This window comes from Macaca nemestrina, chromosome 9 (assembly GCF_043159975.1).
Source record: "Macaca nemestrina isolate mMacNem1 chromosome 9, mMacNem.hap1, whole genome shotgun sequence".
Taxonomy (NCBI): Eukaryota; Metazoa; Chordata; class Mammalia; order Primates; family Cercopithecidae; genus Macaca; species Macaca nemestrina.
In genome coordinates, this window is record NC_092133.1 from 9,089,819 (window position 1) to 9,117,465 (window position 27,647).

The 27,647-nt window shown below is 55.7% G+C and overlaps 1 protein-coding gene across 1 annotated transcript in view; it reads left to right on the plus strand.

Annotated features, from left to right (window-relative positions):
• LOC105470177 (family with sequence similarity 53 member B) overlaps positions 1-26,675 on the plus strand; it is an 87,781-nt gene extending 61,106 nt beyond the window's left edge. The window contains exon 4 of the mRNA XM_024789336.2: positions 22,317-26,675. Coding sequence (XP_024645104.2) covers positions 22,317-22,679 — 363 coding nt within the window. The 3' untranslated portion in view covers positions 22,680-26,675. The remainder of the gene's footprint in view (positions 1-22,316) is intronic.
• Positions 26,676-27,647: the final 972 nt, after the last annotated feature.

The window sequence follows — 27,647 nt, forward strand, 5'->3', positions numbered from 1 at the left end:
GCAAAGGAGACGCACCTTCTTGGTGCCCACTCGGCTCAAATGCCATGCAGTGTGGGGTGGAGCTGGGCGGCAGGGCATCCTGTTACCTGTAGACACAGAGGCCTGCTGCCCCCTGGGACAGGCTGTTTACCTTTATTGGCCCCACGTTTTCCATCCTCCCTATCCCTGAGTCCAAGTCCCCAGGAGCTGGGAAGGTTGGTCACATGATGGTTTCCTGGCGCACTTCTGCCAGCTCCCGGGTGATGCTGGGGTCTCCTGAGCCCCTCGAATGAGGCCAGGCAAGCAGGCGTTATGCCAGACAGCCGCCAACAGTGTGCGTTGCTGCTTTCCATAAGAAAAGGCGCCTGAGACCGACTACCAAAGCACAGAGCCATCTTGCCCATTAATCAGGATTTCAGGATTCTTGGAGTGACCTTAGCAACTGCCTGGCAAAATCCCTACTCAATTTACCCTCACCTGTCTGCCTTCAGCAGAGGCTGGGAAGGCTGTTGGTGGAATGGGGGTGGGGTGGGGAATGCTGCTGGCGTGGGCCCCTCTTGGGCCCCTAGAGCCTGTCTCCGGGGCTAAGATTTTGCATCTCTCAGCAGGGCCTGAGGGGGCACTCAAAATTAGTGTTATTTTTATTATTGCTCTCAATTGTTACTGTTCTCCATTTTCAATTTTAATTAAAGAGAAGAAGGGATTTCCCAGTTACTCTCTTGAGGAAGAGGCTGAGAGAGCAGATAGGTGGTCTTACCACAGAATGGCGGTGATGGCAGGGCCCACTCTGCACCTGAGGCCTCCAGAGAGAGCCTGAGTTGCCCTGGCTACCCCATCCTATGCTGAGGGCTCCGGCCAGCTCCTTGTGGCCACAGGTACTCTGGGCCCTTGCTTGAGGCTGAACCTGGTCATGACTCTGTTGTGGTCCCCAAGGTGACCCCTGCTGGGTGCCCTTGGCTTGTGGCCTGGCTTCAGCCCTGCAGGTGACAGTCACGTGGCTCCTCCTCCTGGCATTCAAGGGGAGAACAAGAGGCAGGCTCCTCAGAATTTTGAATGTGGAGGGGCCACCATCACCCACTTAGGAACAGATGTTCTTGCAGCACCAAGTCCTGCAGCAGAGGGACTGATGCGCTGTCCCCTTCCGTCTCCCAGTCTACCTGTCAGAGCAGGCTCTGGCTGGAAAAGCCAGCCCAAATGGCCCTTGTCTGCCTCCCTCCCCCATGCCCATACCTGCTGCCACCCCCAGGACCCATCTGCCCTCTCAGGTCCCCTATCCACAGCCATCTGGGAAACTGACATCCCAAGCTTCTCTGAGCACCCCAGGAAGGTCACCTCTCAGGCCTCCCTCAGTGGCAAAACCCTTTGAGTGGTGCATTTCTGAGCGGTTTCTGCCAGGAGGAAACCCTGGTAATTTGGAGAAGGTTTGCTGAATGCCAGGCAGGTCAGCCAGAAGTGATGTGCATTTCACTGAAAGAACAGAATTGCCACCCACATCTTCATCCATTTCTAGGCTAGGAGCTGTCCTGGAATTCTAAAAGGAAGGAAGGTAGGAGGGTGGGCAGTGAGCAGCGCCAGTCCCGTGTCTCTGGGGGTTTTAATTGGCCTTTGCAGAGCCAAAGCTCCTTGGTTTGCTGGCAGAGGACGTGGAGGGGCTGTAGCCACTGGTAGTGCTATGGGTTGCGGTCTTAGCTGTCACTGGGTAAGGGCTGTGTTCCATGACTGTGCTAGCCCAGCTGACTCGGTGAGCTAGCTCTCCTTATCGGCATTTTCCAATTGAGGAGGCAGGCTCGGAGGGGCCAAGTGACCAGGTGGTAGACAAATAGCTGCAAAGTGGCCAGGCCTGGGTACCCTCTTCCCCCAACTGTAAGCAGCTCAATAGTAATGGCCTGGTGGCTTGTGGCCCACCAGGTGCCCTGGGAGCAGGTGAGTCATATCCTTGTTGGAGCAAGGCTATGTGAGATGGCTCTCCCCCACCCTGCCAGTTTTGCCCTTTCTTCCTGAGCAGGTGTGGAGGCCACCGGCATTAGCAGGAAACACTAGAATGTTCCAGAGACCCAAGGGACCAGCCTTTTCTGGGGACAGATGCCATGTGCAGATGGGCCACTCCAACCTCCAGATGCCCTGTGTCTCTCTGAGGATGGGGCGGTGGTCAGAAAGGGCCCTGTATTCCTAGCCTGCCAGCCATTCCAGGAGCTGCCCAGCATGCACAGTTGCGCCTCATCTTCTGAGCCTTCCATCCTCACTGCTCCCCGGGGCAGCCCTGTGAGGGAAATCACGTTTTTAATTAGCCTGGTTCGGGATGGCGGCTCTAAAGCTCCAGGCTGTGAATGCAGCCTCTTCGCCTTTGGAGTCCGCTGCCAGTGGACACAATGTAGCTGTAGGAATGAAAACGAGAAAGAGAAAGGCCCACAGGCTCAGATTTTTAATTGGCACTGTCCTCCCAGCCCTGCACCCGCCCGCCGGCCCTCCCGGGGCTCTGTTTGGGCGGCCGGGCCCGGGCGGCGAGTGATGGAGCCTTTCACAGCTTCAGACTGATTTAAGTGGACCTGTATAGATTCCTGCAGCCGCGCTGAAAGAGCCAGGCGCAATCACCGCGCCGAGAAACCCTGGGAAATTTATCAGCCACCTGCGCGTCGTGAATAGGGAGAACTGCTGAGGGCCCTGCCGAGCCGCCTGGGCTTCAATGGCCCCACAGCCCAGCCTCGCAGAAGAGGTTTTTCTAAAGCTGCAATTAATTTTTTTCCCTCAATCCACTGGAAGTTGCTTTCTTGCTTTCAGCTGGGTGAGTGGGATCCTTGATTCTGTGATTCTCCCTTAACCTGAGTGTTCCAACAATTGATGTTTCTCTCTAGAGACAGAGAGCTGGCTTTATTTCCTGTCTGCCATCGAGGAAGGGACTTTTTTGTTTGTGTTTTGTGTGTCCTTTTTGTGCTCTTTCTTTTCTTTCTTTAAGATCATCTCAAGCTAACAGTGAGAAAAAAGGCATATGTGAGCGATTCCGCCTCGACAGGTCCCACAATACCATCAGGAATGTCCGTTTTTCTTGCTTTCATGAAAACACTGTGGGGTCTCACTTAGAGGAGACAGTGGTGGAGATGAAGGAAGGAGGGGAGTGCACATAGTATGGAAAGGAAAAAGACAGTCTCGCCGGACCGCCAGAGAGCCGTGTGCTGTGACTTCAAGAGGTTTCTCCTAGACCAACCTCCACCCTGCAGGGACAGTTACGGGGACACTTCTTGGCTCCTATTTAATTTTACAATGAGAACAAATTCCAACTGTATAAGAAGAGAAGGCCACCCTTTCTGCCTGGAGTCACTGTCGTAAAGCTTCTGTGATCGGCAGCTGCATGTGCCCATTTTTCTTGGGGATGCTCACAGGGATTTCAAGTTCCGTGTTCAGTCAGGGACATTGCTGCCGAAGGATGTTAACCAGTTTGGCTGCTGTGGCTGAGTGGTATGCCTGCAAGCCAGCCTGAGCACCCATCTGCCTGTTGGGCCACCGGGCAGGTTCTGCAGATGGGAGTCGTCAGGCTTGAGAAGGTGACATCTGGGCCGTCTGGGCTATGCCAGGCTGCCCTTCTGTTTTGGCAAAGTCACTGCCTTCATTGTCCCACCCTTGAAGCTGGCCTGCTCTTGTCACAACCACCGGAGAGGCGTTGGTGTGAGAATGAGACCCGCCACTGTGGATGTGTTCACATGCATGGCGCTCTGGCTGTCCTCCTCTCTTTCCCTGGAGCCCATGCCTTTGTTAAGATCTCCAGGACCTGCTGGCATGGCAGATTGCCCTTAAAGCCTCTCAGCAGGGAGGGCTACTGTTCTCAAGGGTGGGAGGCAGAAGTGGCCGCCCTGTGGCCACTGACTGCATTTGTGGTGACTTCCAGTTAGGGCTCTGATGTCTTGTTCTTCCTCGAGGAACTCTCAGGTTCTCAGGGTGGGCATGTGTGCACATGCATATGCACGCACGCCGTTGGTTCAGATGGATACCTGCTTTAGGCTTCCGGCTCTCCAGCTGGGTGACCTTAGCAGACTCCTCAGCCTCTCTAGGCCTGTGTTTCCTCAACTATAAAATAGTGTCACTGGCACAGGCCTCCTGGGGGTTCTGGAGGAACCAGCGAGTCACGGTGTGCCAAGTTCCTTTTGCAGTGCCCGGAACATAGTTAGGGTCTAGTTCGTGGGACCTGTAAGTCTTAGTGCTTGCCATCTTAATAAGATGCACCTGTTGACACCTCGGACAGAGGGTCAAGAGGGGGCTCCTCTCTGGCTCCCAAGAAGGGGCCCCTTGCAGGCACGGGGGATCCAGTGTGTTGGTGGGGGGTGCTTTTCCCCTAGGCCGTGGTGGTGGCTCCCTCGAGGATTTTAGAATCTTACCTCTGAGTTCTCTGAGTTCCCTGTGACTCTTGACTCCCCTTTTCTAGTGAACATGGGCCTCAGTGATGACACGTGGTGTCTGGCAGCTCCTTTTTGTGGTAGCCACTTGCCGAGAGAAGGACAGGCACCTTCCCAGTGGGTTCTCTGCTTTCTCTGAAGCACCAGATGTTGGTGCCAGGACAGAGTCGGCTCATCTCCCCACTTGGGCTGAGCCAGTGATGGGCTCAGTGATGGTCTTAGCCAGAGGCTGGGGCCCTGCCCTGAAGCTGGTCTTGGGGTAGTGTGGTAGGCACCCGTCTTCTCACTGCTATACCACAGCTCACACTTCACATCTGCACTGGAAGGGTCACTGGGGGCTCAGAGTTAAACTGGCCCCAGCATTATTGGTCACTGTAGAAACTGCAACATCTTGAAGTGAATCCAGCAGAGCGAGGAAGAGGTGTGTGTATGACCTGTGAGCATTTACCTTTAAGGGAAGGAACTGGATGAGAGCCAGTCGGGGTCCCCCGGCGGCTGCCTGCTCTGGGCACTGTGCTGGTTTCTTGCCTGTTTTGTCTTACTGGTTTTGTCTTCTGGGTGCTTTCAGCCTCTCCCCTACACATCATTTGTCATCTAGGCGGGGTATGCTCCAGAGAAAAGTAAAATACCCACAGCCTTTGTCCCTTCCTCCCAACTGGCTGAGGGCTCTACCTAGTGTGGGGTCAGCGGAGCGTGCCCTCTGCGGCCTTTGCCGGGCTGTTGCCTCACTCTGCTCTGCCGCAGGGAGGCCTGTCTTTTTCCTCCTCTCATCCTGCGCTGGGGGCCGTATTACATGGTGGTCAGCACTTGATCCCGGATTCGGACTGCTGGCGCTCAGATCCTCCCCACTCACTCCCTGTGTGGCCTCAGCAAGATTCCAAACCTCTGATGACAGTAGCGCCCCCTCCCAAGGTTGAGGTGAAGGTTTAGTGGGACGGTCCCATGGAGCTCAGGGTAAATTCTTAGTAAACATTAGCTCTGCCATCATTCGGGGCTCTGCAGCTGCTAGGACACCAGAATGGACCTCCAGAAATGCCCTGCCTTTGTTCCCAGGACAAGACAAGATTCTAGGGGATGACAGACTGATGGGATTTATGGCATCTCCACCTTTGGGTTGGTTTTCTGCACAGGAAGAAACATGTGGATTTAAGAATGATTTAGGGCGGCTCCAAGGCCTAATGTGCTCCAAGGCGGCACATTCTTCAGGGGCCATCTTGGTGCGCCCCCCTACTCCCCTTGTTATCCCAGCCCCTGCCTGCCATTTTCTGGGGTCAAGGCTTGGCTGCTCAGGAACATGATCCCTCCCCACCATGCAGAGCTGTGCAGGCTGAGGGTGCTGTCCAGAGAGGCGTGGAGGGCCCGAGGTTGTGCTGCTCCTCACACTCGCAGACAAGCCCAGGGGGTGCACCCGAGAACGCACCTGTAGCAAGGTGCAGCCGTCAGGGCTCCCTGAATTTCCTTCTTCGCTGCTCCAGTTGGTGGGGTGGCTCTGCCCAAGGGCCGTCAGCCTTGTAGTTGGGAATTTTTCCCAAGCAGCAGGCAAGGATTGCTGGGGGGCACCTAGGGGTAGAAAGTGATTTTCTGCCGTCCTGAATTCTGGTGTTTATGGTAGCAGTGAGGTGAAGCGTGGTGGTTAAGGGTGGGTGCAGGCTTTGACAGACAGATCCGGATTTGAACCTGGCCCTGCCACTGCCCCTTGGTGGGAGTTTGCCCAAACCAACCTCTGTCTCTCCGGGTATAAACAGGAGGCTGGCAGAACCTGTTCCTCGTGCCTGGATAATGTGCTGATGGAGGTGAGAGGTCCCCCCATGCCCGCCCCAGGCATCTGTCTCCAGCACCTTCACTCAGACTGCAACTAGGCGCTGTGGGATGCGGGTGCTGTGTTTGTATATTCTGCCAAGCATTTAAACAGTAATGAACAAAAGGGGAAAATACAGAAAGCAGGGGGAGCCTATCAGGAAATTCATAGTTATGTTGAGGTGTGTCCCTGGGGAAGTAAAAAGAACAGAGACCCACCCCGGCCAACACTTCTGGAGCCTGAGTTGGGCTTCTGAGTGGGAGCGCCACCTGCCAGGCACCCTGGGCCTTCAGCTGGGCCTTCCCCGGATCCCTCCTGATCCAGCCTGCATAGCCGCCTGGAGGGGTCTGCCTCATGATGCCCACCATGACCTGCCCAAGGCCACTCAGCTAGACAGGGCAGATTCTCTATTTCTGTGTCTGTTTGGTGGCAAACAGCATGCCCTGGGCTGCGTGCCCACTGCTGAGGATGGGCCCTGTCGTCAGCCCTCTTGGGGGTCTCCTGACACTTCCAGTGCCCTTTAAGGAAACATTTCCCGAGTGCCTGAACCTGGCACAGAATCCTGACTTCCTGCTGGGGTGGGTCTGGCCAGGTCTGGTAGAGAATACAGAACCCCACTCCCCATGGCCCACCCCTGAATCCCTGTGGTCCAGAAGCCCTGAACTAGGGTCTCCCTGTCAGGGCGTCACATTGGGTTAGAGCGATGGGACTTATATGGGCAAGAGGCTGAGCCACCCCAGGAAGGGTCCCTGGTGGGTAAGTCTGGGGTGAGTCTCCCCACATCTCCACCCAATAGCTAAGCAAGTGTTTGGTTTGCCTCCAGGTGGGAAAAGCCTTAGCAAATGTAGTCTTCCAGCAGGTCCTCTGGGGCTCAGGGAACGCCAGGGCCCCACACATTTTGTTCCCACCACTCACTTCTGGCACTGCAGGTGGGGCCAGCTGAGCCCAGAGGGGCAGCATGTGCCCAGGAATGTCCTGCCACACCCACCACCGGCGGGCATGTCCATGGCCAGCTGCCCTGCTGGACGTGCTGGGACGTGCTGGCCAAGTCTTGCTGGTCTGCCACTTGTCCTCGGCCCTGAAGGGCTCCAGTAGTCAGTGAGGGCCAGCATGGCCTCTCCCGTCCCCAGCATGCCTGGGATCTTTGCTTTCACGGACTGCTTGTGGGTGGGGTGAGGTGGTCAGAGGTTCTCCTTGTGCTGCATCTGCCTGGGGCTGCTCGTGGGCAACGTGGGCCCCTCCCTCTGTCGCAGTGCAGCTGGCACCATCAGCTGCTGTTCAAACCCCTCTGAGCCTGGCGCTGCTCATGATCTCATTTCAACTCCAGGCGGCCCCTCTAGGGCAGTTTTATTTCCCCATTTTACAGATGGGAAAAGAGAAACTCAGATTGCGTAACATGCCCAAGGAAACACCGGTCCTAGTGTTTTGTTTTGTTTTGTTTTGTTTTTGAGTGGAGTCTCGCTCTGTCGCCCAGGCTGGAGTGCAGTGACGCGATCTCAGCTCACTGCAAGCTCCGCCTCCCGGGTTCTCGCCATTCTCTTGCCTCGGCCTCCCGAGTAGCTGGGACTACAGGCACCCAGCTAATTTTTTTGTATTTTTAGTAGAGACGGGGTTGGTTTCACCGTGTTAGCCAGGATGGTCTCGATCTCCTGACCTCGTGATCCGCCCAGCTCGGCCTCCCACAGGGCTGGGATTACAGGCTTGAGCCACCGCGCCCGGCCGCTCCTAGTGTTGAGAGGCAGGATCCCACCCCAAATGGATCGTCATTTCAGTGCTTCATTCAGCCACCTGGCCCTGCTTTTCCAGGTATCAGGGATGCAGCCCACAGAGGTACTCAGGCAGGAAGGGCCCACCAGCTCATGGGTGTGGGAGGCTCCAGAATGGAGAGCGCAGTTCCCTCTGCCTGGACAGAGAGGCTCCACGGAGGCTTTAATGGGACTGGGGTGGCTGTTTCAGTTGGGCTGTGCAGAGGAAGAGTCTTTCAGGGAGAGAGAGGTTTAGGAAGGGGGTGATCTTGGCGTATGGAGGGCACTCCATGGGAGGGACTCTGTGTGTCCAGGAGAGCCTGAGTAGGCAGGGAGGGTGTGAGTGAGATGGGACTGGAGATACCAGGCCTTTAGCCCTGGAGTGAGGCATTTGCTTTTTATTCTGAGAGCTTGGGGAGGAAGGTGCTGGATCAGGTTTGAGACACGTTGAGCTGAGAGGACCGTGGGACATCAGCAGGGACATGCTCATTGGGTCTGGAGCTCGAGATGGGATCTGGCCTTAGGTGGCCATTAGGGCCGCTGTGGTCAGCAGCACAGGTCTGAGTTGGATTTGGTGCCCGGTCTCAAGTTTGCATTGAAGCTAGTCTCAGTGCAGTGGCCTTGCACGGTAGGGCAGGGACACCTGGGGCTCAAGCTGAAGACCCTCATTGTGCAGATGGGCCCAGAGCAAGCAAGACTTCCCCACGGCATGGCCAGCACAAGGCGGCTGGAGCCAACGTCAGGCACCCGGGTCCTGCCAGGTACGTCCTGGACCCACGCTGCCTCGTGGTACGTCTCATTGTCTCCTGCCACCTGCGGACCCTGTGAGGCCCTGCACCAGAAAGGGTGACCCAGCTCCTGCTCAGAATGGAGGACAGATGGAGGTCCCCAGAGATGCGTTTAGACCCCATTTCCAAGGGGGCCCTCTCGAGTGGGAGCAGGGAGCATTTTATCAGAAAGGGAAGCCTCTGGAGGGTCGTGGTGACTGCTTGCTTCTGGAGGTTTCTGTGCTGAGGCCTGTTTGGGCAGATAAATCCGTTGTGTTTCTGCAGCGCTTGCCTGCCTTCTCCTTGTGACTTCTGTTTCATTGTTGGGAGGAAAGAAGTCTCACTCCCAGCAAATCAAAAGGAAATCTAGCTGCATCTGACTCTGTGAACTCCACCTCTGCATCTCATCTGCTCAGTGGGTGTGAAAATACGGCCGGTGGAAGCGGGGCTCCGGCCGGCTTCACAAGCATCAGAACTGCAGGCACCTGGCCCAGGCGTCCGTGTTGTGTGTGTGTCAGAATGCTCCTGATGCTCCTGTGGCTACTGAGGCTGCTCACAGACACAAGAGACCATTCCCCCCCATAACCATTGGTGACCAACAGGCAGCCTTCTCCTCTAACCTCCGCAGGATGGGACCCAGCCCAGCAGCTGCCCCGAGTGGCCAACGTGGGCCTCTGTGGACAGGGCAGGTGCAGCTGAGGCTGCAGGTGCAAAACTGCCCCAGGGTGGGTGGGCAGGAGGCCACCTGAACCTCTGTAACAGCAAAACAGTGAGTGTTTTCCTGGGATCTCCCTCTTCCTGTTGTTCTGTGAAAGCACCTACCAGTCATGTGAAAAGCCTCCTGGCTAACCACCCACATGCAGGTGTCTGGCACAGGGTGGCACACTGGCTGTTCAGGGGTCGGCCCCTCCTGATGTTTGCATGTCCCCCTTGTGTGAAACTCACATTTAATTTCATGATTATTAAGTGCAGGAACCTGGGGCTGGTAGAGTTCTTTTGTCCACAAATTTTGCAAAATGCTGTTAAAAAAAAAAATGCATACGCTTTATTGCTACCAATAAAGAGAAAAGGAAAGAAAAGAACTTTGGTAGAGAAACACTGGGAAATTTTAATATGGAGATGGGGTGGGGATTCCCCTTTGGGAAATACAAGTGATCATGTGAATAGGATTTTGGCCTTTTCTAACTTAGTGTGTCCTTTGCTCTTAAGGTAAATAAACACACACAGAGATAGACATTGCATTTCATGTTTGGATAGTACCTTCATGTGTTCGAAAATTAAAACAACATGGAGTAAACTCTTGCCCCATCTCTCCCATCCCCCATGCCCTCAGACAGACTGCTAGTTTCTTGTGCTCATTTTTACAAATACAAGCAAATAGGAATTTCAGTTCTTCTTATAACAAAGCAGATAATAGCATGCAATACATACCTTGCTGTACCTTGTTTTCTTGAACAGTAAACCCTGGAGGTGTTTTCATGCCCTTTTTTTGGCTGCGTGGTGTTCCACTGCTCGAATGTGCCCACTTTGCGGGGTCCACTGCTGACTCTTCTGGGCTTCTTCAGCTGTGGGTTTCCAGTGCATGAGTCCCTTTGGACATGGGAGATCCATCTTCTGCTGGGTTAATTCCCATCAGGATCGCTTGGTCACACGTCGTGTGCCTTTGGCCTCTTGGAGGATGTTGTCAGGTTAACATTATAGGAGCCCTTCCTCCCTGCATATCAGTTTCCCCACTGCCCAGAGGCTCGTCCAACATTTGACATTTTCACAACCAGACAGGTAAAAAACAGTTTCTCTGTCATTTTGGTTTGCAGTTTTCTGATCAGTTGAACGTCTTTTTGTATATGTAAAGGCCATTCTTGTGTCCTTTTCTGTGTTCTTTTCATTTGCCCTTTTAAAATAATTGTGTCGGTCAGGCGCGGTGGCTCATACCTGTAATCCCAGCACTTTGAGAGGCCGAGGCGGGCAGATCACAAGGTCAGGAGTTTGAGACCAGCCTGGCCAATGTGGTGAAACCCCGTCTCTACTAAAAATATAAAAAGTTAGCTGGGCGTGGTGGCGGCCGCCTGTAGTCCCAGCTACTCGGGAGGCTGAGGCAGGAGAAGCACTTGAACCCAAGAGGCGGAGGTTTCAGTGAGCCGAGATCATGCCACTGCATTCCAGCCTGGGCAACAGAGCGAGACTCCATCTCCAAAAACAATAAAAATATAAGATAATTGTATCTTTGGTCTTTTTCTTCTCAATTGTATATTAGGGAGATTAATTTTTGCCTGTGATATGAGTTACAAATACTTATTACTAATTTGTTCTTTGTTTTCTGACTTTGCTTTTGACATTCTTGAGCTTTACTGAGATATAATTCATATACCACACAGTTCACCCATTTAAGGTGTACAACTTAGTGGTCTTGAATATATTCAGAGAGTTCCACAGCCATCATCACAATCAATTTTAGAACATTTTTATCACCTCAAAAGAAAGTCCATACCCCTTAGCAGTCACTCTCCATCCCCTTCAGCCACCCCCACTCCCAGCCACTGGCAACCACAAAACTTCATTCTGTCTTGATGGGTGTATTAGTGCGTTCTTACGTTGCCATAAGGAAATACTTGAGACTGGGTAATTTTAAAGGAAAGAGGCTTAATTGACTCACAGTTCCTCATGGCTGGGGATGCCTCAGGAAACTTACAATCATGGCAGAAGGGGAAGCAAACACATCCTTCTTCACATGGTGGCAGGAGAGAGAAGTGCTGAACAAAGCAGGGAAAGCCTCTTATAAAACCATCAGATCTCGTGAGAACTAACTCACTATCACGAGAATAGTATGAAGGTAACTGCCACCATGATTCAGTTGCCTTCCACTGCATCCCTCCTACGGCACGTGGGGATTATGGGAACTACAATTCAAGGTGAGATTTGGGTGGGGACACAGCCAAACCGAATCAGTGGGTTTCCCTATTCTGGACATTTCATATCAATGGATCCACACAATATGTGGCCTTTTGCGTCTGGCTTCTGTCACTTAGCATCATGCTTTCAAGGGTCTTCCACACCGTAGCATGTATCAGTATCTCCTTTCTTTTTATGGCCAAATAATATTCTGTTGTATGGCCAGACCACATTTTATGTATCCATTCACCAGTTGATAGACATTTGGGCTGTTTCTACTTTTTGGATATTATGAATAACGCTGTTGTAAATGTTTGTGTGCAAGTTTCTGCATAGACATATGTTTTCATTTCTTAGACGTGGAATTGCTGGGTCTGATGGTAACTCTGTGTTGAACATTTTGAGAAGCTGCCAAACTGTTCTCCACAGTGACTGCACCATCTTACATTCCTACCAGTGCATTTGGCGTTTTTTGACATGTTAAAAAAAAATGTTTTTACCAAATTTATTACTTATTTATTTTATGGCTCTGGATTTTGAGTTTTGGAAAGGCCTTTTTTTCTCTCAAGATGATAAAGGAAGTTTCCTGTTTTCTTCTAGTACTTTTATGGGTTATATTACACTCTTTGGTCTGTGTTGAGTTTATCTTGTATGTGGTGTGAATATGGAGCCAACCTTTTCTTTAATGTAGCTGCCCGTCTGTTTCAGTATTGTCTGTGGAGAATGCCATCTTTTCTTCTCTGCTTTGAGATTCTACCTTTATCATATACTAAACTGGGTCTGTTTCAGAACATTCTGTTTCATTGGTCTCTGTAGGTATGCATGTACGTTCGTACTAATATGCTGTTGTAGTTTTGGAGGCTTAGCAATGTGTTTGGCATATTATATGATACGGACTAGTCTAGGAGGGTTAGCTTCCCCACTGTTCTTTACAGAGTTTCCTGACTAATCTCACTTGTTTATTTTTTCATTAAAAACTTGAAAATTAGTTTGTCCTAAGACCGTGGGGATTGGGAGTGCTGTTGATATTTTGGATTGGGATCATATTAGACTTATGAATTAATTTAGGGAGATTTTACACCTACTTGAGGTTGAATCTAACTTGACACAAGATTTATTTCTATTTGTTCAGTCTTACTTTTCTGTTCTTTAAAGTATTTTTTTGTTTTCTATCAGTTTTACCAGTTCTTACAAGTTCATTCCTAGGTATTTTATCTTTTGTGTTGCTGGCGTGTCTTCTTGCTCTTGAAAGCAGGTTTTTTTTTAGCAAGAGCAGTTGGATATAAGCAGAGCTCCCAGACCCCTTTGCTGTGGCTTCGCTGTGTCCAGAGAGAGTCACAGGCACAGTTGTGGGGTGGAGTGTGGGAAGGGGGGATCGCACTCTCCGTGGCCTCCTTGATGGTCTCTATTTATCCCTCCAAACACTTCTGAGGCTTTGAGGCTCTTATTAGCCTCGTACACATGAGAAGCTGAGGCACAGAAGTTTAATAATTTGCCAAGGTCCCTCAGGGCACACCCGAGCTGGGATATTCCAGCCCAGGCCTGTCCAGCCTGTACTACCCCACCGTCCTGCCGGAGGACCGCATGCTTTCCTGAGCACAGCCCAGGAGTGATGAGGTCCGATTGCACGTCACACAGCTGTGCAGTCTGGGGCACATCCCTTCTCCTCGTTCAGCCTCTGTCTGCTCATCTGCAAGAGTGGCTAAACCGGTTGGTGATTTGCTCACTTCTCCAAGAAGGATCCCCTTTCCCCAGTGTGCCCTCCATGGAAGGCGATATCTGGAACAGAGCTGTGAGCTGCTGGGGTGGAGCCCAGAGGCCCCTGTACCCTGCAGTCCTGTCTTCAGCACCCCGACGTGGCCCCAGGCAGCTGAATGCGAACGAGTGCCCAGCAGCCTCTCTGAGAGCCTCAGACGTACCTTTTGCATCGCTAGTCCTGCAGCCACCCCCGACACTGTGCGCCCTGCTGGTCGGCTCTGTTGAAGGTCTATGGGCGCAGGCAGTGTGCTGGCCTCAGCCCCCGCCAGGACCCTGTGTGCTTTGGAAAGGTTCCTCGACTTTTGTTAGGCAAAGAATTCTCTTCACGCCAAGCTGCGAGTGAGGTGGTTTCACAAGTCCTGTCCTGAGTGTGTGCTGGCTGGAATGTACACCACAGAAACAAAATGTTTGTTTTCCAATTGTGAGAGCGCCGGGAGGCCCTTTGGCGTCAGCTCCCACACCTTCTGTGTTCGGGCAGGCCATCTGCCATCTGGGGCCTGGTGCGGAAACAACGTCGCCACCGTGTGGCCTGTGGGGTGCCCTCAGAGAGGCCACTGGGTTGGCCACCATTCAGAGGACACGCGTGGCTCTGGGCCTCCAAGGCCTGTTCTTACCCACAGCACCCTGGGGTGTAGGCCGTAGGACCCCAGGGCTGTGCAAACAGAGGCCTAGCCGGGAGGGCCAACCGGGGTGGACCCTTCCTTCCCACCTACCCTCTGCCCCCAGGCTGCACGACGCACCCACTGTGAACCAGGCCGTGGCATGTGGGGTCAGGGTTCCCTGCACGCTTGGCAGGAAACGGGGTGCACACAGGAGCTTGGGCCTGCTTCCGGATTGGCTGCTGCAGAGGTGGGTTTTGGTGGGAGAGAAGGTATCTGCCAGTGAAGAGGGAGATAGGGCGGGGCCGTCAGGATGGTGCTGACCCAGGGCTGGTGTAGAGGGGGTTTATGTGGCTGAAAGAGGTTTGCTGTAGAAGGAGCCAGAGCATGAGTGGGAACAGCAAGGGCGGAGGGGCCCAGGCAGCAGAGCCTGAGGAAGAGGGGACTTGGGGAAGGCCATTCGAGAGTGGTGGCCAGGCTCTGGCCTGCTTGGCGGGTTTAGCCCAATGAGCACCACTCCGGTGAACTTTACAACTCCCTAGACCAATGGAGTGACTTTCCAAGGCTCCGTTATGAGGAACCCTCTGTTGCTGGAGTCCACAGGGGACCTGCTGGAGCCCGCACTTGCCTTCCTCGGGTCTGGCAGGGGAGATAGTAGGCTGGGCCTGCTGGCCCTAGGTCTGTCTGCAGAGGCCCGGGTTTTTAGGTGTCTGGGCTGGGGATGGGCTGTCCCGAAGATGAATTCCTCCTTCCCTGATTCCTTCAGCCTCTGGAGGCCATAGGTCATTTTCCTTATAGTCCTCGTCCCCAGCTGGGCCCTAGGCCTCAAGTTACCAGAGGCAAGGCCACGCTGCGTAAAGAATCCAGTGGGAGGGGTGCCCCTGATGCGCAGCATGGGGGCCCCAAGAGAGCCACCAGAGCAGGGACAGCAAGGCCCAGGGATGGCTGGGGGTGTGGAGACCATGGAGAGAGCCCCAAACTGGTGCCACCCTTCCCGAAGTGACTCAGGGTGGCCTGGACTGGCTGCCACACAGCACACCTGGCTCTGGCACCACCTGGGCCTCCCAGACCTGGAGGGGATGTCAGATTTGGGGCAAGATACCTTGTCCACAGAAAAGGGAAAATGGTGCCTGCCCTGTGGACCTGACCAACCTGAGTCAGTGCCTCCAAAGTCTGTCCCCTGAGGTACTGGCTCCTGCAACGGCGTGACCACAATCTGTCTGGCATGTGGCAGGCGCTCAGTACACGTTTGTTGGCCTCTGCAGAAATGAGCTGAGGAAACTGTCACAGGAAGGCGGGCACTTCCCTAGTAACTGACCAGGGCCAGCCTTCCACCCCGTAGATATTTACCACCCCCACTGGGCCATTTGCTTCTAGAACCTGTGGTCTGGGAAGAGCCTTGAGTATCCATTGCCGAATCCGTGGAGCTCCAAGGACCCTGGAGGACCTTCCCGCTCCTGGCAACTTGATTTCCCTATTTTCAGGCCCTGGCAACTTGGCTTCCCCATCTGGGTGTTGCTGCCAGTGTTGCCCTGATTCCTGAGGGCAGTCCAGACTCAGAAGGGCTGCCTCTTTTGGGGTCCAAAGGTGGTAGGCATTTCACAAAAATGGGCTGGACATGATGCTGTCCCCCGCTTTTGTTTTTTTTTTTTTTTTGGAGAGACAGGGTCTTGCTCTGTCGCCCAGGCTAGAGTGCAGTGGTGCGATCTCGGCTCACTGTGACCTCTGCCACCTGGGCTTAAGTGATCCTCCCACCTCAGCCTCCTGAGTAGCAGGGACCACAGGCATGCACCACTATGTCAGGCTAATTTTAGTTTTTTTGGTAGAGATGGGGTTTTGCCATGTTGCCCAGGCTGATCTTGAACTCCTGGGCTCAAGCAATCCACCTGCCTTGGCCTCCCAAAGTTGTGGGATTACAGGTGTGACCCACCCCACCTGGCTGATGCTATCCCTTTTTAAGACTGGGCACCAACACGGTCCTGGGCGAGCAGCTGGCCTGGCCTACACAGGAGGTGGCTGTGAAGCAGCAGCAGACCAGATGCCCAGGGGGAAGGGCCCTGCAGAGCATGGGCAGTCAGCCCCTAGGGAAAGGTTGGCCACGCCCACGACCTTCGAGGCATCTCTAGCACCTGCCACCTCTGAGGAAAAGAAGCCACCGCCACCTGACCCCTCTGGCCCCAGGGGCAGGGGCGGCAGCTTCCTGTGAGAAAGAGTACAGCCTTCATGCAAAATCCAGATTTACCAAAGATGGATTAAAGATGGGCCAGAAATATGCTTGTGCCTTTTTTTCTTTTCTGAAATAGTTTTTTAAAGAGCCTAGGAAACCACATGCCTTGCCGTCTTGGTTGTTTCTGTGCCAGCTTCCAGCACAAATGGGACTTAGAAAATTTCCAGGCTGTTGGCTATCCGTTCTCATAGCCTGGTGTTTTCTTGATACTTGGAGAATTCTGTTCTCATGCAAGCATGTTTGGGGAGGAAATGCGTCCGCTCAGCCGGAGCCGGGGCCCTTGCAGCTTTTAGCAGGGCAGCTGCCAGGCCAGGCTCTGCTCCTGACGTGTGAGCTGGGCTTGTTGATGGCCCTTTCTTAGAGGGACTTGAGGTAGCTCCATGAAGACCTCTAACACAGAGCGCCATAAAACTGGACTAAAAAGAGGGAGAGAGCAAGGGAAGGAGGAAACACAGCTGGGCCCGCCGTGAGGAGCGGTGACACAGGAGGGAAGTGGTCATCATTCGCCCAAAAGAGAGGCACTTGAGCGCCTCCGGGAGACGGGCTTGGCGCAGGCAGGGGCCCAGAGGAAGCCTCGTGGGCACTACGCTTAAGACACCGACTAACCCAGGAGAGGCGTCCCCAGCACCCGCCGCTCCCCAGCACGTCTCAGGCGGACTGGGGCCAGGAACTGGACTCCCCACAGGGCCCCATGGCCAGTCTCTGACCATGGCTTGACATTCCTGTTCTAGAAAGAACAGTAGTACTAAGAAGCAGGTGCGTAACCTCTAACTACATTAAAACCCAGGGTGCTTTTACCTGTGGCTTTAGATTGGGTCCCTAGAAGCAGGGCCTGAGCTGGAGATTCTTGTGCCAGTAACACCGAGAGGGATGCTCCCAGCAGGAACCTTCAGGGAGGCGAGGGAAGCCCCTGGACCAACAGAGGCCCAGCAAAGAGGTAGGCTCAGCTGAAGTCGCTTCTCAGCCTGGTGCTTCGGGAGCTGCGAAGTGTGACTAGCACTGCCGTGGGTTTGGGACTCCAGGCGGGACACCAGCAGCCTGGCTTTCCTCGTAGGATCCTTGCAGTGGCCCTTGCCTGGCCAGAGACAGCAGTTCTGCTTCCCAGGAGAGGAAACGGGAAGTGAGGCCACTTGGTCAGTGGAGGAACTCAGTGCCTCCAACTGCAGAATCTAGTTCCCCACTCTCCTCTCCGGAACCCTCCAGGTTCTGGGGAGAGCCAGGGCCCAGGGGATGAGAATGCCCCGGCCTCCTTTGGAGGAGACAACCAGGACAAAGGGGAGTGGTCACTGTCTGCTCCCAGACACATCACCTGACCAGCCAGCTTTGTCTTTGTCACCGGATGCCCACTCCTGCATGTGGGGGTGTAGTTCATGAGTTCTGGGGACTCCCAGGCCCCAGGCAGCAGTCCCTGGAGAAATCCTGGGGCTGTTTCCCCTCCACTCCCCAGACCTTGCCCTTCGCAGCCCAGAGTGGGTTCTCAGTCACTACTGATAAAACATGTGGTTTAGTTCCGCTCAGGAGATGTTTCTAGAGTCTCTACTACGTGTTCACCCTGCTGGCCCAGGAACAGCAGCACCTGGCAGAGGGAATGAACTTGTTGGGCTGAGGCTGGACAGAGTGAGTGGTGGTCTGCCTGGCAGCAGTACAGAGCTGATATGTTGAGTCAACGAGTTTGCTGAGGCGGAACTGGATTTCAGCTTGTACCTAGAAGGCAAGGACCAGGCCACCTTCGTCTGTATCCCCGTGCCCAGCCAGGGACCTCCCACTCAGGAGAAAGTATAGGAATAAATATCTGCACAGAAGAGCCCTGCAGAAGAAGGGTCATTGCTCCTAGCTGGGAAGCCCTGGGGAGGCCGGCTGGGGCAGGCTGAGCAGGAAACCCCGGCTGGGGTCGGTGGGAATGGCCAAGGAATGGCCAGGGCCTCTGTCGTGTCTAGAGCTGAGGTCTAGGGGGGTCTGATGGAAAAGGCAGGGCCTCCATCCCAAAGTTGCCTCTCTGGCAGGCTGCTGTGGTCTGCCTTTTGCAGACTCTAGGAGTAGGTCTTGATCCATGTCCCTGGCCACTAGCCTGAGGCCATGTGGACAGTTTCCACTGAGCTTTTTTACCTGGGCAGGCCTGTGCCAGAGTAGGTGGCCCAGCCCAGAGCTGGGACTGGATGTCAAGAGAGCAGAAGTCGGCGGGCTGGGGGACAGTGACATTGGTCCTGGAGCAGCAGTTTCACCTTGGAATAATGTGTTCATACGGCACTTTGAACTTAGCCATTTTGCAGCTTTTTGCAGACATTTTTGAGGGCACACAGGCCTCCAGGCTTCCAACTTGCCTATGCAGTGTTCTTCCATGGGGTAGCTGGAGCTGCTAGGAGATGCTGGGCGGGACCTTGCCCCCGGGGCGCGGAGGGCACAGGGCACAGACACCCTGGGTGTCTGCCTGGGGGTTGTTCACGAGGGGTGGGGCTCTGGGCAGAACACACACCGCCCCATTGTGGCAGTCACATTCCTTCCTGACAGGTGGGGCTCGCCACCAGCTGGGGCAAACAGTGGGTGGTTCTTGGCTTTCTCTCACTGTGGCTGAAATGGCTGTTTTGAGTCAACAGAGTTCTCAAGGTTTCGCTGGCTTTGTGGCCAAGGAGCTGATATATTTGAAGATATTGGGGGCTGAGTGGCATTCTGGGGTTTGCTTGTGATGAGGTTCACCAGCCCTTCCTTGTAGACTCCCCCTGCATCACAGCAGAAAGGGCCCAATTGGTCCAGAGAGCCCTGAACACCCTGACTTGGCAGGCAGGCCGGCCGCTGCCCAGAGGTGGAAGAGTTGCCTGGCGCCGTGATGCCCATGCGGACGGAGTCTGCCTCCGTGTTGCCTGTCTAACCTCAGCCCCTTCCAGAGCACAGTGAGGCCAAAGCCACACATCTGTGACGGGTCCAGCTAATGGGTCCCTAGCGCCCGCGCCTGGCTGTGGCTAACGCATAACATGTCTTACTTTGTTTGGGCTGCTGTGACAAAGATGCCTTAGACTGGGGAACTTACAAACCACAGAATGTATTTCTCTTACTTAGAAGCTGGGAAGTCCAAGATCCAGGTGCCAGCAGGCTTGGGGTCTTGGGAGGGCCTGCTCTTCATAGTTGGCACTTTCTCACATCCTTACCTGGCGAGAGAGGCACCTGCACTCCCTCTGTTATGAGCCCTCATCTCATCTGTGAAGGCCCCTACATGACCTCATCACCTCCCAGAGGCCCCACCTCTTTATACTTTTGCACAGAGGCTTAGATTTCAACATAGGAATGGGCGGGGGGCGGGGGGGCACACATTTAGACCGTAGCACCACGATTAGTGCCCAGACCCCCACACAGTCATGGTGGCCATAAGTTAGACACCCCTGCCACTTGCACCTTATGCCAGGGGCGGTCAGTGGGAAGCTCCGAGCAGGACCGAGAAGGTGAGCACAGACAAGCGCTGTGCGGCTTCTGTCCGAGTGCGCAGGCTGCGCTCCTGCTCTGTTCACGTGAGAGGCCACAGAAAACACTCGCAGCATTCCACGTCCCAGGCCCTTCACATGACAGCTCGCAGAAAACGCGAGCACGCGTTCGGGTGTCAAGCACACTGGTCTCAGCAGATGTGGCGGACACCCAAGGCAGTCAGCCTCAGTACCCGTCACCCACCTAGAACCTGTTCACAGCACATCATCCAGGCTGCTGTGGCCTTGACTGGACGCGATTATTTATTCTTACATACCACGGCTTCTATACAGGCCAAGAAACAGACTGCTCAGGGTTGGGAGAGGGTGGGTCTGGCTCCCTGGGGACCTCAGGCTCTGATGCATCCTGGTCTCATCCTAGGCCTCCTCTGTCGGGGCAACCTGGCTCAGCAGAGCCTGGGACACATGGCTGAGGTCACCCAGGGTCGGCCTTCTTGCCCCTGTTTTGTGCCCCCTACTCAGTTTTCCTTCTGTCCTGGCTCAGGTCTAGGCCAGTCAAGAGGGTGGCTGAGAAGCAGGAGGAGCCTCAGAGACCCTCCCCTTCGAAAGCACTGAGGCCTCCACCTTACAAGCGGCAGGTTTGCCTTGGGAGCTGCTGGTCCATCGCCCAGGCCTGGCCTGGGGCAGGCGAGGATCCTGGGTGCTGGTCCATCGTCCAGGCCTGGCCGGGGGCAGGTGAGGATCCTGGGTGCTGGTCCATCATCCAGGCCTGGCCGGGGACAGGCAAGGATCCCGGGTGCTGGTCCATCGCCAAGGCCTGACCAGGGGCAGGCGAGGATCCTGGGGCTGTTGTGCAGGGGTTGCCGTCTCCAGCCCTCTGTTATGGTTGGGGGAGTGTGCTGTGTGCACATCACTGGGCTGTGTCAAATCCCACCATGGCCCAGAGGGTGGACCTGTGGCTCCGTGGGGGGCCAGCTGCAGGGACGGGGCTCCCTCAGCGGCCTGGGCCAGCATCTTCAGTCTAATGGGTGCCCCTGCCCCTCTCCTGAGTCCCCGTGCAGAGCTCCCTGCAGCACCTCAGCCTTCACCTTTCTCAGCTAATCAAAAGATGTCAAGAAAAGCAAACCCATCAGAACGGCTTCCTCCATGGAGTGTTCAGGAACAATGAGCGTGCCCATGGCAGGCACATACACCTTCCTCCAGAGAGAGCACCTTTGATTTCCCGTTTGCTGAGGCTGGTTCAACAGCTTGTTGGCTGTGACAGCCGGTGGTCACCTGTATTTCAAAGAGACACACAAACACTGCAGCCTTTGAAAGGATCAGGCCCTCGGGACAGGTCTGTGGTCGTGGCGTCGGCAGGCGTGCGGCGAGGGAGGCGGCGGGTGCTCCAAGCCCTGCTTTGCTCCCACAGTCCACCCGTCTGCCGGGAAGAGACCAAAGGCTGGAATTCCCCCCGCCCTCTGTGTGCAGTTCTTCCCTCGCTGCCCTCTGGTGTGTGACCTTGTTGCTGCAGTCCTGTTAGGGATATCCAGGACTGGGCTGGGAGTGCCCCTCACTGTCCCAGCCTCCGTCCTGTCTGTGGCTGGACTGTGGAGTGTGCATCATTCTGAGGAGAAGGCTGGATTTTGTGCTCTGTCCTGGGAGCAGGTGTTGAACTGCACACACTTGTGCACAGTGTCAGCCCTGCCCCCATCGCTGGCAGCTGACGCCAAGCAGAACCGGCTTGCGTACCCTTGAAATCCATCCTGTTCAAGCTATACCTGCCACTGGAGAAGGCCCCAGGCTGCCTCCTGCCCCAGGCCAGGCCCCACACAGAGGGAGCACTTGGTGGGCGGAGAAGCTTTTGTGCAGCCTACTCTCTCTCTGGGGCCTCAAGGGGCCCAGCAAGGCAGGCAGGGAGCTGGTGAGCACTAGAACCTGGAGCTTGGCCTCTCCTCAGCAGCTCAGACCCCCCAGGCCCCAGCACCTGTGGAGGGCATGGGGCCACTCCTTTCTAGAGGCTCGGCGTCTCCAGGTGACGCTGAGAACTCATGCTTCCCCAGCTCCCTGCATGACTCTATTACACACGAGGCTCAGGACTTCAGCTCGGCCCCTTCTAGCCTGTGTCTCCCACTCTGGTTGTGGAGAGTGCAGTAGAGTGGGCGTCGTGTCACCCTGTCTGGCAGTACAGCCTGGCGTTTCCTCCGAGTCAGATCTCTTCTCAAGGGGAGCATCGCGGTGCGTCAGTTATGTTTGCATAGAGGTCCTGCCTGAAAAACATCATTGATTTCACCACCATCGTAGGGCGTTTGGGTTGCTGTCTTCTTTTCTGTTTAACAGTATGTTGCCGAAGTTTTACACACATCTTAGAATGTTTTCTTAACACAAAAATCCGAGTAGCGAAATTACCTGATCAAGGAATTGGATGCGTTTTTCCCAGGTTGCGCTTCAGAAAGGCTGTGGACAAAGTGTTAGGAGCATTTCTGTTTCACTGCAGCTCCCCAGAACTGGGCCTGCATCAAATTTGTGTGCTTTGCCGAGTTAGTAGGTGAAGAATGGAATTGAGCGTGTCTTTATGAGCACAGAGCGCTCATTGGCCGGAGGTGCATCTTCATGAGTGCGTTGCTCATGGCCCCTGTCCTTGCCTGGATGGGAGGAACCCGGGACTCGATTGGTCTTGCCACAGCCTGGTGGTCCAGTCGCTTTGTGGGGTGTGCAGTCCTGGGGCTCCGGGAGGGGAGTAACCCTTAGTAACCTGTGTGTCTGCCCCTCCACAGAACTGTCAGACCTTCAGCAGCCTCAGCTGCCTGAGCGCAGGGACAGAGGACTGCGGTCCCCAGAGTCCCTTCGCCCGCCACGTCAGCAACACCAGGGCCTGGACCGCCCTGCTCTCAGCCTCCGGCCCAGGGGGCAGGACCCCCGCTGGGACCCCGGTCCCTGAACCTCTTCCCTCTTCCTTCGACGACCACCTCGCCTGCCAGGAGGACCTGTCCTGTGAGGAGTCAGACGGCTGTGCCCTGGATGAGGATTGCGGCAGGAGAGCAGAGCCAGCCGCAGCCTGGCGGGACCGCGGGGTCCCCGGGAACAGCCTCTGCTCCCTGGATGGCGAGTTGGACATCGAGCAGATAGAGAAGAACTGAGGGGACGTGTGGGCCCAGGCAGGGCTGGGGTGCGCTGGCATCGGCAGCCCTCCCTTTGGGCACTAGGTGGGCCCTGGAAGGGGAGCCCAACTCGTGGGCCTGATGAAAGTTTCCTGAGTGGGGTGTCGGGTCCCAGAGAGGGAGCCCACCCGCTGCCTTGGGGAGAGCCTGGCCTGGCCGCGTCACACAGTGGGTGTGTCAGCCTCTCACCGGCTCCCCGAGTGTGGCAGCCACCAGGTCCACAGAACTACTGCAGCCCAGAGGACAGCTTTGGAGTTTGCGTCTTTTCTGCCTCTTTCCCCCTGGGATGTTGGGCAGTCTCTGTTGTCCCCGGCAGAGCTGGGCACCGCTCTGTATCCCCCTGGTGGGGGCTGTCGGGGGGGCCTGGGTTGGGGGCCAGGGGCCATCTGCTGTGTCAGGGCCCTTCTTGGCCTCGCTCAGGTTCACTTTTGGAGAGCCGGTCCCGCAGCTTCTTTCACTCAGTTTTACTCCGTGCCTTCTCTCCCAGGTCTCCCTGCTTCAGGCTTGGGAAGGTTCGGGAGATGCTTCCTTCTGTAACACCAGAACCATTTGGCCTTAATTCCAATGTGAGAGACAGAATCCCTGGGGTGCTGGACTGGCCCCCCAGAGGGTAAGCCCATGTCCGGAGTCTCGGGCCCAAGGAACAGTTTGGAGGGGTGCATGTTAGGGCCTTCCATGTTGGGCAGAAATTTGGTGGGTCTGTTTTCTGAACGGACTCTCTTGCCTCTCCTGCAGCATGGAGAGCCTGACCCCATCGCTCTGCCACCGCTGGGGCAGGGTTAGCAGATGGCAGCCCTTCTCTGTGGTTGACTGGTCGCTGAGTGATAAGTGTGGTTGGTTCTGGTGAGTGTAGGGATGGCACGATACCAGGGCAGCCTCTTGAAAATGGCCTTGGGAGACAGGAGCTGGGGGCAGGTGGACAGCTGCAGGCCCTGTGCCCATTCAGGGGTGAAGGGCGTCCGCTGACCAATCTGCAGAGGCCCCTGCAGGATTCCACGCGCCTCCCATTTGTCCTTGAGGACTGCTGGCTATAACCAGGGCACACCACCCACCTCAAGACAAACCCCCGCCCTTGTCAGCTTAGGGGGAGCCCAGTCCTGAGGGCTGCATCTCTGTCGTAGGCCCAGCCATGGGCACAAAGCTGGACTGATACTCCCCGCCCCTACCCCGCCCTGGCTTCTCACCCTGGGGCATCCAAGGAGCCTAGCCCCCTGAGGGTTTGCTGTCCTCTCCGGGTTTGTAGCTGCTCTCCCGCCACCTTGCAGACACCACCACATGGGCTCTGCTCTATGGGAATCTGGCTTTTAGTGAATTTGGCGTCTTCTGCAGACAATAGCAATTGGGCTGGCTTAGGAGTAAGTGGCTCATTTTCCCATAAGGCTAAAAATAACTGGTGTGCTCCCTCGCGTTAGCTGACATGCGTTAAAAGCACTTTTGTAGTCATTTTGCTTTTACTCGTCTTCCATGGACGAGTGAACGCCTTGCTTCTGCAGGTCGAGTCCAGATGCTTCTCGCCTTTCTCCTCAAGAAAGCTGCTTTTTGGGAAACTTTGTTTAAACCTTCTTTTTTTTTACTACATCAAAAGGGTGGTGGTTCAAGTTCCCAATATGTGGGTGGCACTTCTTACAAATCAGCTCTAAGAAGCTGGCAGAAAGCCCCCAGCTCCACGGCCCTGAGAGATGCTGTTGCCATCCCAGGGTGGGTGGCACATGGGGGTATGCCGGGCACTGGGCAGGTCCCAGAGCGGGGGAACCAGCTCGCCTCTGGTCGCTGTAGCTCCTGCCAGAGGCGCATCTCCTTGTGATCCTGGACAGCCAAACCCAAGAGCTGGTGGCTCTGAGCAGAGATACCTTGGCCTGTCCCTGCCTGGGGGTCATGGAGACCATGTCTTCTTAGAGCAAATCCTTCTTAGAGGAGACCGGGGCAGTGGCTGGGTGAATGTGGAGAGCACATGGCCATGCCTCACTCCCAGAGTATCACCGGGCACGGGAGGTCCTGGCGTCACCCAGCCGGTGTGGCCACCGAGGGCACACAGCCTCTAAAGCAGGCCTTCCTGTGGAAGGCAGAGGCAGTGAGGGAGGCGGGCGGTGCCAGCCGAGGCTAAGGCGTGCAGCAGCCCCCAGCTACCTTTGCTTAGGGTAGAGGTGGGAGGCACATGGTGACAGGTATGTGTCATGGGACTGGGGTGTGGGTGACCTGCCCTCAAACCCTGCCTGCCACCTCCCCACTCAGGCCTGGTGGCAGGGAGGGACAAGCTGTGGAGCTGGCCAAGTCACAGCCACCTCCCCACCTCCCTGCAAGCTGGTCCCATTGACCAGCAAGCCCAGCCTCCGGGCGCTTAGGCAGAAATGGCCCAGCCTCCTCAGACCCCACCTGCCTGTCCTGTGCCACTGCCGCCCCTAGCCCAGCTGCCTGTCCTGGGCCACCACTGCTCCTAGCCCGAGCCCACCACGCAGCAGTCGGGAGAAGATGGTGGCTGTCCCTTCTGCTTAGAGAAAGAAATGGCCTTCAGCTGGTTTCGTGTTTGTCTCTTGACTGGAGAGAGTAGACCCTGTCTATAAGGTGCCACCCCATCATCCAAGCCGCCACACAGCCCAGAGCGGCCTGTTCCTGCACTCCACCCTGCTGGCCCCAGGACTTCTGATCTCAGTCCTCTGGGAGGGAGGCTTGCCCAGGAGGTGCCCCCCACATTGGTGTCCCCACGGGCAGCAGGCAGACAGCTCACCCCCACTAGCATGAGGGCCCCAGCTGGGGGCAGCGGCAGGAGCCTCGCTTTTGTCACAGCCTTGCCCGCGAACCCTGCCTCTGAGGGGAGACCAAGGAAGGCCAGAGCCAGGAGCAAGCCGTGCCAGGCCATCTGCCTGCTCGTGGGCCCTGAAGAGCGAGCTAAGCCTACAGGAAAGCCGAGTGGGAGGAGGGGCTTAGCGCCACGTGCATCCCACTCATTTCAAAGCCACCAAACTGCCAGGGGCTGCCGTCCACCTGTGGGGCCTGGGGGCCGGGACCACAGCCTCGCCATTTTCGTTGCCACACCCTCTTGCCTTACTCACGGTGGAGGCCAGAGTTGCACGGACAGACGTGCATCTAGGCCCACGGGGAGCTTGTTCTGACCAGACGTACAGATTTTCATTATCAGAAAGCCTTACTTTTCAACCAAACTTTTGTAGCCAGTTTTGTGAATTTGTACACTGAAAGAAAATTTAAATAAAGGGGAAGTCTACATTAAAAAGAAAACAAACCCCAACTTCCAAATGGGTCTCCTGGTGCAGGGGCGTGAGTGGCCATGCACTGGGTGTGCTGCCTGTCTGAGCAAGCTCCCCTAGCTGCGGGACCCCTGGGCCCCTGCTGCGGGCTCGGCCGTGGTGTCATGCCTGCTGCACCCCCGTTTCCACTGACGTGCCGTCTGTGACTATTGGGGGGTGGTCACTTGAATGATGGTCATTCCAGACGTCAGCCGGCAGGGATGCAGCAGGCTGGCCGCGCACCAGGATCAGGCACCCTGGCCCCACACTGGCAATGATGCCGCACCTTGCCATGTCCACGCTGTTGGTCAAACCCCTCTGTCATGCCTCTTTAAAGAGAAAAGAGAAAGGTTTTGTTTTGTTTTGTTTTTTAATGGCAGAACGAAGTGGAGATCTTGTAGCCTAGATAGGATAGTCTGACCTAGCGTAGTCTTTTTGGCAAATGATTTGTGTTTTCAGTGCGTGGGGAAGCTGTCCTGGGGGCTTGGGTGACAGATAGCACATAGGCTGTTTCTGGGGTTGCAGGAGCTTCCCTGAGCTGGATGTTGTGGGTGTTGCAGAGCTTCAGGAAGTGTGGCGACCAGAAAGCGTAGACCCGGGGCCCAGGGCCTGCCTGCCCCTGCAGCCTGGCCTCCCCGCACAGGCCGTGGCTTGCGCTCCAGCCGCTCTAGTCTCTCAGGAATTTGCTTGTTACTTTTACTGTGTAAATAAAGCTTCCTGGTTCAATACCCAAGTGCCTAGTGTCAGCTGTGTGGTTTCTGTGGGGTGTGGTGAACCGGCAGGTCCCTCCTGCTCACAGGAGCATTAGCTCTGGGCTGAGAGGGACATAGATTGGACCCTTCTGTCCCCTCCAAGCTTCGGGGTCTGAATCGATAAAATGGGGCTAGCAGACATCACAGAGCTATGGAGAGGCTGGGGGATGGGAGAAGGCCTGCCCGTGGTCACAGCTGCATCATGGGGAGCCCTTCTAGGGCTAGGCTCTCCTGGCTGTGGCCAGGAGCCCCAGGACAGCAGTGGGGAGACACTCCTTGTGTCACTTGAGTTAGAAGCCATGGAGGAGCCGGCCCTTCTGAGCACATCAGCTCAGGCTTCGACAGCGCTGGGAGGTAAGGCCGTACGGCAGTGTGCGGAGAGGGGCCCAGCCTGGCCCCGCCACCCACCCACCAGGGTGGTTGAGGCGGCATAGACAGGCTCACCAGCTCCGGGCTTCTGCCCCCGCTGCCGGCAGCGCAGTGCAGGCTTCTGCTGCGTGAGTTGCGGGGCCCCAGAAGCACGGAGCCCAGCCCAGCGTGGGCCACCGTCTCCGTGCGTGGCCCTCTGCTTACCCGGACTCAGGAGATGGGGGTGTTTGTGGCCTGGAGGACAGGCGTGGAGAGGTTTGCTTGGTTTCCATAGCTCAGCACTTGCCCACATGACCTGCCCATGGAAGTCTGGCCTAGAACGCTTGTTAGGGCCAGAGCAGCCCTCTGGGAATGAGGCTCTGCAGCCCCCACTTCTCTTTTGGTTTGTTTTTCCTTTTAGCAAGATTTTTTTTTTTAAGTCTATGAACACTGAACTCAAGAAACAGGTGAAGCAGGGCTGCTGCTGGGAGGTGAGGCCCTCGTCCTCACTGCCATCCCTGCAGCCCTGCCTTACCCAAGGCCCAGGGACTCACTGATGCGAGGCTGGGCGCATTGACTTCCCCAGCACACCTCACCCCTGCCTC